General features: G+C 34.9%; 2 protein-coding genes across 2 annotated transcripts; both read left to right on the top strand.

Annotated features, from left to right (window-relative positions):
* Positions 1-632: 632 nt before the first annotated feature.
* LOC109816278 (ARM repeat superfamily protein) lies at positions 633-6,098 on the top strand. Its single transcript, XM_020381216.3, has 2 exons — positions 633-1,042; positions 4,983-6,098. The coding sequence occupies exons 1-2, from the start codon at positions 723-725 to the stop codon at positions 5,809-5,811; spliced, it is 1,149 nt and encodes a 382-aa protein (XP_020236805.1). The 5' UTR covers positions 633-722; the 3' UTR covers positions 5,812-6,098.
* A 1,040-nt stretch (positions 6,099-7,138) lies between these two features.
* LOC109816283 (calcium ion-binding protein) lies at positions 7,139-9,578 on the top strand. The gene is made up of 2 exons (XM_020381227.3): positions 7,139-7,348; positions 7,580-9,578. The coding sequence occupies exon 2, from the start codon at positions 7,617-7,619 to the stop codon at positions 9,327-9,329; it is 1,713 nt and encodes a 570-aa protein (XP_020236816.1). The 5' UTR covers positions 7,139-7,348; positions 7,580-7,616; the 3' UTR covers positions 9,330-9,578.
* Positions 9,579-11,167: the final 1,589 nt, after the last annotated feature.

An 11,167-nucleotide genomic window follows, 5' to 3' on the forward strand; every position in this document is an offset into this window, starting at 1 on the left:
AAAATTACACAATTATTGTTATCAATCACCCGTTTCCCCAAATATGAAAGACAATTATCTTAATTTTCACTTAAACGTGATCAATCACTTAATTTTCTCCAAATATTCACTTACTTTATTATAGAAGAATTTCATTGGTGAAGTACAAAGAAAATACTGTATCCGGAATCAGACTCCTATGGATAAAGTTAATGAGAGGGCTATCTTCTATTATAGAGTTTGGTGGTAGATGAATCCACATACCCCCACATACATGTACAACAACAACCTTAAGCCCCAGAAACCAAACAACCCCATCAACCTAATTACTATGTCTCTACAATTCTCTATATTTCTTTATTATTTATTTACACTCGTGCGTCTTAAAAATATAAATATTATATTATTTTTATACCATAAAAATTATACTCTCTTCCCTATAACATATTCTAATGTATACACCTTACCTTTTTATTTTATTTTTTTTAAAATTCTATCAACTTTCGTTAAAAAAGATTATTAGAATAATCAAATTCTTTAAAATAATGCAATTGATATTATTTTTTAAATAAAGTTAGAATTTTAATACAAATTTCATTAACATATATTTACATAAAATAAAATGAAATTTATTTATTATAAATAAGTTCCGTATTTTCTGAAAAGGGGTTAGGAAGGAATCTGAAAGGAAGAAGAAAGGGTTGGCTTTGGGCGGAACACAGTGCGAGTGCCGAGAGGGAGAGATGGGAGAGGGAGAGAACACAGAAATAGAAATAGAAACTGAAACAGAATCAGAAGCATCATCAACATGGAACCTCGCCAAACACACTCACGTAATTCACCTCTCCGAGAAGCTCATCAATGGGAACCTCAACGCCAAGATTGAGGCTGCCAGGGAGATAAGGAGGATGGTTCGGAAATCCTCGTCGTCGTCCAAGACACGTTCCAAGCTCGCCGCAGCGGGTGTCATCGAACCGCTCGTGTTCATGCTCTCTTCTTCCAACGTCGACGCTCGCCAATCCTCTCTCCTCGCTCTCCTCAACCTCGCTGTTCGCAATGAACGGTACCCCCTTCTCCGAAGATGCTTGCTTTTTGTTGATTCTCAAATGGGTTTTGGAATTCGGTTTCTGGGTCTTTGTCTAAATCTCATTTGGTTCATCTGAATCTGATTTTTTAGTTACTGTTTGTTATGGTGTGGATATGTGTGAAGTGTTATTAGTGGGAATTGGATGGGTTTATTATTTTTATTTATCCCAGCAGAAAAATATAGGAAAAAAAATATTTTTTTTTTTGATAAATCTTACTGCAATATTTAGTTGATGGATGATTGAAATTTCTCTCCTTTTTTTTGACACTGTTCAAACTTCAAAGAGAACTGGTTCTTCTGAGTCCAGTTCTTGTAAGATACATTTCGTTCAAAATTACTTCTCTAATTGTGTGTTTGGATAAGCATTTGCAGAATTGCAAAATTGATTTTGGTTAAAGTTGATTTTGAAGTGAAGCGATTTGTGTTTGTTGGATTTTTTTTAGAAAGCAAGTTAATGGAACAACTTAATATAAATTTTTGGTCCAACACTAAAACTACTCTAAAGTTGTTTTAACTCGAAATTGATTTGGACCCAAAGTCAATTCCTTATCGTGAGACCAAACTTGTGAACATTTACCCTAAAAGCTTGTATTTCAATGTGACCTTAGATGATCCAAACATGCACTAAATGGTACAAGGTTTATTGATTTGTTTTTGGATTAGCATATTTGGTGTTCAAGATGCTGCAGAAATAACCCTAGTCTAAAAAGCTGTTTTGGCAAAAAATTAAGAAAAGTGGAACATGAACTTAGAGTCCTAAAATCATGATACTGGAATACATGTTTTAGATTTGGCTATCTCCTTAAGAATGCAATATATTTGTCTTTAAATCTTTTAGATGGTTTTTAATTCAAAGGTTGTAAATGATGTTCCTTTATAAAAATCAGCATTGCCACCATATACCCTTTTATCAAAGATACTGCATTATTATATAGGTTGTGTTTCAATTTCCAAATTTTATTTCTGTGATATTAATCTTTTAGTCTAATTGAGAGTCTTAATATTACGAGATATACTTTATGTTTTATCCTGAGCAGTTTTCATTACATAACATGGCATTTATGCCTGAATTTCTGCAATTTTATTTCTATAGTTAGTAGTAGGCTAGGCGTGATTAGACAGAAAATAAAAAACAAACTAACGGTTTTAACCTGAAGCTTGGGAAATGATCTAGGGTTGTTGGAATCATGCTGGAATGCCTTGAGTTGAGGCTACTGCAGAGCTGGAGTACCTGGAGTTACGTTCTAACTCTCATGTTTGTGTTTGGGTGCGGTGGGTTTATACTTGAGACGTAAGAGTGTCTAGGTTAGAAATTAATGCACTTGAGATCTTTATGGTAACCCCCTAATTATTATGCCTCTAAGTGGCATTGTAACCTGGAGTGCATGCTCACCTGCTATTGATTGTTGTGACTTGTGATGAATAGGGAAATTCTGTTACATGTCTTCCAACTCCTTTCTGATGCATGTTCTGTTTGTTTGGGGAGCATCTATTAGAATCAGAAAAGGTTGTCTAACTCGCGTGACAACTCTTAAACTTGAATGTATTTCCAATCCCAGACAAGGTGATTGATTTAACTTGCTACCAGAATTGTTCTCTAGTGGGCTCACTTAAACTTGTGTAGGATTGCATAGGCTTGCAAGTTGAAGACTGATTTTATGAATCTGAACTTCAGCCCCATTTCAAACCAAAACAACATGCTTTCTTGGGCATTTAGAAGTGCGATTAAAACTTGCTAGGGCTGGGTTTGAAGGATCCATCTTTCACAATTGCATCTCTGTTCACTGCTCATTAGGGCTCATTTCAGCTGCTCACCAGACAGCCTCTCTTCTCTGCTTGGGTACCTACTTATTTGCATCTTCATCTTTATTTTCAATTTTTCTAGCAACTTCAGAAACATCTCTCTAACTTTGCCAGGAATCAATATACTGGTACTCACATTCTCTTTTGTTCCAGCAAGGTGATGCTTCATCCTTGTAACACCACCCCAACAAGTATGTGAACAATGCATGTATTTGACTGCAAGCCTATATGTAGTAACACTTTCAGAGTGGTTCCAGATGACCTCAATATAAATTTTCTTTGTTTTTCCCATTTTACCACTCTGAAGAAACATCACAGCAACGACAAAGATTGGAAACCTATAAAAAATATACCAGAAAGAAGCCAGGGGGGACCAACAACCTATACAACACTGTGGGAGGAAAGACAAAGCACAAAAAGACTATGGGTGTGGGGGGAAACATGTCCAAACCTTAATCATGAAGAGGCATAGAGTGGGGGACGGGACCATCTTTTGGAATCATGAGAGGGAAAGATTTGTCACTTTCCCTCCAATCTTGTATAAATATAATTATTAAAAAAACTAAAAATCATGTTTTATAGAAACTGGTCACAGCAATCTGAACCTGTTTTTTTACATGTGACCTGGACATGCACAAATTGTATGTTTCAACCCAGAAAGGTGATTATTGTGATTCAGAAGCTATTCAAACAATTCCAGGTGTGATTCTGAGTTGATTTTACTTCACCTTGCAATCTGTGTCAGTTGCCAAGGGAATTGTATTGAATCATGACTTGAATCACAATTCGTACAATTTGTATGATTCTAATAATCATGTACTAGCAAGTTTCCATAGTTGCACCACATCTTCCTCCCCAAAAGTTATGTACTTAGTGAACCAGCAACTGTGATGCTACTAACCAGAGGGAGATATTTGCTGTGTAGATAGATCACCTACCACAAGTATCAAACATAGACCAAACATGTTTTTTCCACTGTTTTCTGGTGTGCAATTATAACCATGCTTCTCAATTTGATACTAGTGAAATTTTAGACTGGCATTACCTGTGTGACTTCCTGTTAGGGTAGCTTCCACATTTGAAACAGTTCCTCTTTAGGATGAAATACAAATTTGGAAGATTTTATCAATGTTGAGCAACTTGATGAAGTTCAAGGATAATAACACCAAGTATGCAATATTTGCATCTAATATCTCCAGCAGTTGGATTTGATAAACTAGCCTAAAAGTTTCATGAAGCCTTTCTGAATAAACAAATTACCATCATAATATGGAATGCTGGAGCCTAGATGCTAAAATTACTTTATTTCTCTGTCATTGAAATGATGCAAAGTTTCATGAAGCCTTGCTGAATAGACAAATTCCATCCTAATCTGGAAAGATCTATTTGGCAATCTGTTTTTCCTTTTTTCAGTTTCTCCATTTTGTTTTTCTACAAACAGTTGGTGAACAAAACAATTTGACATTCAGTGCAAGATGTCCACCTGTGATCCTTATGTTTTGCATTCTTCTTGACCTTTGGTTAAATGGATTTTTAACTCCCGTCCTTTCTTAGTAACCAAAATGAAATCCAGGGCGAAATTGATTAATACTAAATATGTATGTTTAGTTAATCGATTTTGCTTGCTTGTCTCATTGTTGTGTTGACTGCTTTCTATATTGGTTTGTTCAAATGTAGATGCCGGTGATGTTAATCTTTCTTGTGAATCTTTATACTCTTTCTTAATATGAAATGAATATTTATTTTATGGTGACACTCCAATTGTTAGTTATAGATCATCTGATCATTAATGAATTCTTCTGCATATTTTTGACTACCAATTTGCCTGATTTGGTGATGACTCGAGATTTTTGGGGTTTGGTATACCATAAGTATTATTTTTTTGTTTCAACTTTCAACTCCAGAAAATTCATGCTTATTGAATACATCGTGCCTAACAAGATTGAAACATTCTACATGATCTTCGATGCATTGTTTTACAACCCTTTGTTGTTATTACTTTTTGATTTTATGATTTGCGTCCTCCTCTTCATTCTTTTCTTTTAGGAGTTATGTTTCTCTTAGGCAGGGAAATTAGTTCTTTGTGTAACATTTTGAAGTTTATGTTTGTTAGAAACAAGGTCAAAATAGTGACAGATGGTGCCATGCCTCCACTGGTGGAGCTCCTCAAGATGCAAAATAGCAGCAGCATACGAGAATTAGCTACAGCTGCAATCTTGACACTCTCAGCTGCTGCACCCAACAAGCCCATTATTGCTGCTTCTGGAGCAGCACCTCTCCTCGTTCAGATTCTCAAATCTGGAAGTGTTCAAGGCAAAGTTGACGCTGTTACAGCCCTCCACAATCTTTCTTCTAGCATTGAGAATTCCATTGAACTTCTTGATGCAAGTGCTGTTTTCCCTCTGATCAACCTCCTTAAAGAGTGCAAGAAGTATTCCAAGTTTGCAGAAAAAGCCACGGCACTACTTGAAATCCTTTCCAACTCTGAAGAAGGACGAACCGCGATCACAGTCGCAGATGGTGGAATCTTAACACTAGTAGAGACAGTCGAGGATGGATCACTTGTCAGCACAGAACATGCTGTTGGAACTCTGCTGTCATTATGTCTAAGCTGCCGCGATAAATACCGGGAATTGATTCTTAAAGAAGGAGCAATTCCGGGTCTGTTACGTCTGACAGTGGAGGGCACAGCTGAAGCTCAAGATAGAGCCCGTGTGCTTCTGGATTTGCTGAGAGATTCTCCCACAGAAAAAAGACTAACCTCCTCAGTTTTGGAGAAAATTGTTTATGACATTGCTGAAAGGGTAGATGGAGTAGATAAAGCTGCTGAAACTGCCAAACAGTTATTGCAAGATATGGTTCAAAGGAGTATGGAACACAGCATGAAATGCATCCAGCATAGGGCTGCATCTTGTACTCCTTCTGTGATTCCATCCACTTGATGTGTACCTTTTTTTCCTCATCAAGCAACTGCACAATTGAGTTTTAACTTGTATATATGTTTCTTTTTTTTTTTTTCTCTGGGGGAAGTTAGTGTGTTAACTAAGATCAGCATGCAAAGCGAGTCTAAGCTTCTCCACATGACTAGTGTAATGATGTTTACCATACTAACTTGGGATTTGATCTGTTGACCCTCATCTCACGATTAATTACAGCGCATACTTCGACATGGATGCTATGTTGTGTATGTGCACATATAAAAGAATCTGCCTTGTGTATTTCTTTTTCACCGAGTTATGAACTTATGAAAGATTTCTAAATTATGAGGTATGTAGTTTACGTCAGGCAATATATATCACGATTGACCTCTATTTTTATACAAGGCTTTTTTTTAATTGCTTTTATTTATTTATTTATTTATTTATTTATATATAAAATTATTTTCAAATTGTCTTTCATAGTATTATTTGTTTACTAAAAGACATTTCATTATTTTATAAGTTTTATAGTCAATTAATAATAAGTGCTATAAATTACTTTATTCAAACTTAAATATAAGTAAAAAAATAATTAATTTATGTGCTAACATCATTTAGTTTTGTTAATATTAATTTAAAGAAATTAAATTATTTTTCAAAAGAATCTGATATTAAAAATAAAAAATATGATTAAAAATAGAATGTCAAGGATAAAAAAAAATGATATAATTAAATAAGAATTGGAGTCATTTGTGATATTAGTAATTGAAATAATGATGTTATAAAGATGATGATGGATAATATTAAACATAATAATGATATTGTCATCGATAGTAATAATAGTAGAAATTTTAATCAATAATGATGACAATTAAAACATCGATAATAATAACAATATTAATAATAATAATATAATAATAATAATAACTCATAACAATGATAAATAGTGATTGTCAATTATAACCTCAAATGAGTGATACGAAAACCCTAATTTAACTATCCAAAAAGCACCGCATGGCGTGGCAGCAACGACAGTAGAGTAGCGTGTCATAATAGTTCACTTTACAATTACTTTTTTGCCATTGTCGGTGACCACGTACAATATGTGCTCAGCTACAGCTACTATGTTTTTATGTCACCAATATCATAAAACCGTGAGCACAACATTATAATTAATTAAATGAGTAAATAACTAAATATTAGTATCTTACTTACTAGCGCTTATTTTATTAAAAAATAATTACATAGATCAATTATCAACCAATTCATCCTACTATACTCGTGAACTAATAAAAAAATCGTGTTTTTATAGCTCAATTTATATAGAAAGAAATCTGAAAGAATAAAACTAAACAATATCGCAATCTCATGGGTGCGCATTACACCAAGCTTTATCACAATTTCATTACCATCTATTCTTCCCTTCTTTTTTAATATTTAATCACCAGAAAGTTTTTTTGCGTTGACAACTTGCATTACATAGGCAGCACAAAAACCTCGAGTGAGAGAGAGGGTGTCAGTGATGCCCTTTTGCTTGATCCCTCCTTTGTTAAGATAACAGGTTAGTTATCAATTCTGCATTCAGATCTTACAATTTGGATAAATGGGTATTTGTATTTGTATTTCTTCACTCTCTTAAGATTTAGTTTCCTCTGCTTCCATTCTTTTTCAGATCTTCAAATTACATTGCTTGTTCATTTCCTCTGAAATAAAAATGACAACTTTAAACCCTTTTTGCTGTCTTCATTCAATATAGTTTACTGGGTATCATTGTTTTTTCATGTTCATGTAGGATACATATACCGGGGGTGATCTGATACACGATAGAAATGTTGGGTCGTTCTGCATTTTCCAGAACCGGGAGTTTCCGGCCTGAGAATTTAGGTCAGAATGCGATGGCCATGATTGGGAACGTTTGCTTCTCATTTTTTGTTGTTGGGGTTTTGGTTTTCACCATTATGGCTGCCACTTATGAACCTGAGGATCCATTGTTTCACCCTTCAACCAAGATCACCACATTCCTCACTTCCAAATCCAACGCCACTTTTAAGTCTGATAACACTGTTGTTAGAACCGGGGAGGATTTCATGGCTGCCAATGAAACTGTGTTTGGCTCCATTATCAACTCAACTGATGTTGAAAACTTTGCTAGTGCTGAATCTGGTGAGGCCACCGATGCTGCCGCCGCAGATTCTCACTGTGATGTGAATGGCCCTGTTGATTGTAGGGACCCTGAGGTGTTCCATTTGATGATGAGGGCAACAATTGAGAAGTTTCAGGATATCCATTTTTACCGATTTGGGAAGCCAGTTCGCGGTTCCAATGACAGCAATTGCGATATGGCGTGGCGGTTTAGGCCTAAGGAAGGGAAGGCTGCTGCATTTTATAAGGATTATAGGAGGTTTGAGATTGATAGGTATGAGAATTGTACACTTAGTGTTGTTAGCATTGGGGAATATCACACTGGTGTTAATGCTAGGAAGAGGAAGAAGCATCAGAAGGCTGGACTAGAGAAGACACCGACAAATCTGGACCTGGCGAATGCGTTGCCTGTTGTTGGAGAGGTTGTTAATGACAGCCTCCCTGTGGTCGAGTCTGAAAGTTCGTTTAGTCATGGTAAATACTTGATTTATGAGGGTGGTGGAGATAGGTGTAAGAGCATGAACCACTACTTGTGGAGTTTCTTGTGTGCTCTTGGAGAAGCTCAGTACCTGAACCGAACATTGGTTATGGATTTGAGCATATGCCTCTCTTCGATTTACACATCATCGAAGCAGGATGAGGAGGGTAAAGATTTCAGGTTCTACTTTGATTTTGAGCATTTAAAGGAGGCAGCGTCTGTGTTGGACAAGGAACAGTTTTGGGCAGATTGGAACAAGTGGCAACACAAAGATGGTATGAATCTTCACCTTGTGGAGGATTTCAGGGTCACACCAATGAAGCTTATGGAAGTGAAGGATGCCTTGATCATGAGGAAGTTTGGATCTGTTGAGCCGGATAACTACTGGTATAGAGTCTGTGAAGGAGAGACAGAATCCGTTGTTCAAAGGCCGTGGCATTTGTTATGGAAATCAAGGAGGTTGATGGATATAGTGTCTGCAATATCTTCAAAGTTGAACTGGGACTATGATTCTGTTCATGTTGTGAGAGGGGAGAAGGCAAGGAACAAGGAGCTTTGGCCTAATCTTGATGCACATACCTCCCCTGATGCACTTCTCTCGACGTTGCGTGACAAGATCGACGAAGGAAGGAACCTCTACATAGCAACAAATGAACCTGATACATCTTTCTTCGACCCTCTGAAAGATAAGTACGGCACTCATTTTCTTGACGAGTATAAGGATCTTTGGGATGAAAATAGTGAGTGGTACTCTGAGACAACAAAACTCAATAAAGGTATTCCAGTTGAATTTGATGGTTACATGAGAGTGTCTATTGATACAGAAGTGTTCTTGAGAGGTAAAAAGCAGCTTGAAACTTTCAATGATTTGACCAGTGATTGCAAGGATGGCATTAACACCTGTAATGTTGCTGCAAACTAATGTGAGATTTGAAACTCCAATGTTTGACATATTGAAATATACTCTCGTGTACTTCTAGCTGTTATATTTGTTGCATTTGAGAATTTGTATCCTTTAGCCTTAAACAGTGAGGAGTAAAATCGTTATAGTTTTGTATTGTAAGAGTAGTGACTACTTGAAGTTTTGATGTTCTTAATTTATATGTTTTCTTTCTTAAATCCCATATATCTAAAGTATCATCCGTGTGGATGATTGAAACATTACTGCTTATGCTGATCTTGTTTTTTATTTATTTATTTATTTTTATTTTGCATTTACCCTTTTGTGCATTTCCACCCAAGTTTACAAGAAATTCAAGGGTATAATAATAGCTATTTCAATTGTCACTTTTTAGGGGTGTTGGTCATGTTATTTTTGACACATGATTTTGTTTCCTATGTTGAGGCATGTCATTGCTGTAAAAGGAGGAGAAAAGTATTTTCCTAAAGAAAAGGACAAGGCAGATATTTTCCAAAGTTTGAAATGTTACTTCATTACCATAAAGACAATATGAAAGAGCTGTTAGAAAGCTTTGAATGTGCGTCTGAAGTTGTTAGGAGCAGGTTAAGCATTAAGTAGAAAGCATAAAATGTTAGTTAAGCTTTCATTATACTGAGAAACACATAAAGGGTCATTGATCACTCTTGAGGAGTTGGTGAATTCATTACACGATGAATGAAAAGCTTCATCGTACTCCTTCCTGAGTTTTCGATGTGAATGTCATTTTCTTTTATCAATTTTAGGCAACTGCGATGACACTTAAAATTCAATGTGATGTTACAAATTCTTTATTCCTTAGATTTTAAATATGGACCGACCGGTTTCACCACTTTAGAACTGAGGGAATTACCAGTCTAGGAAATTTGATAAAGCAAAATGTCGGTGAAGGTTTTGTCAAAAATCAGCCAAATAATGTAGTCATAACTAGGTAAAAATCAATGTTAAAAAGTTGTTTTGAATAGATTTTTTTTTTTCTCTTCAATTTTGTAAAAAAAATTTATTCTAAAATATTTTTTAAAATAAACTTGTATATGAAGACTAAATATATTTTTAAGACATTATATTCCATCTGATTCTGAATATAAACAAAAAGAATCTCATTTATTTTGGAATGAAATAAACACCACACCTAATTTAGACATAAATTCCGTGAGCCATCAGTAATACAGTTCTAATCCGGCAAGGTATTACATATAATTTGCTAAATTACTTGAATAATGCAATTAAAATGCTAATAAGGTTGGGTGGAGTATTGAATATAGAGATGGAAATAGATGAAACTGTCGTCCAAGCTTACGAGTTACGATCAAGTTCTCTTTTTTTTTTTCATTAATTAAGTCAGTTCAAGGTTTTTTTTTTTTTTTTGAAAAAATGTATTCAGTTAAAGGTTTAAAAGGCTAGCTTATTTAAATAAAAGTAGTAATATTGAGGTTTTATTATAATATTTTAAATTTATATTTTGTCTATTTAAAGAGTTAAACTTGTTGACATGCATAAAAATAACTCACTGGCCTCTTACTTATTTTTTTCTCTTGAATAAGTTTAAGATATACCAAAATCTATTTAAATAACTATCCTTCCCCAGTTTCAAAAATGAAGATGTAGTCCTTAGGTACTTCTACCAAATATTCTTCCACGCATACAGCTCCGACAAAACAAACTCCTAATATAATTACACATTAACCTATTTAGAGGTATCAGGTATTGTAACATTATTTAATGGATTTTACTATTAGGAAATTTTCAAGTCAGGTTAAATTTTTAAAACAGACTAGTTATATACAAAAATAAAATAAAATAAATAACAGTCGCGCCAAACC

The sequence above is a fragment of the Cajanus cajan genome, chromosome 9, assembly GCF_000230855.2.
Source record: "Cajanus cajan strain Asha chromosome 9, NIPB_CcT2T_4, whole genome shotgun sequence".
Classification (NCBI taxonomy): Eukaryota; Viridiplantae; Streptophyta; class Magnoliopsida; order Fabales; family Fabaceae; genus Cajanus; species Cajanus cajan.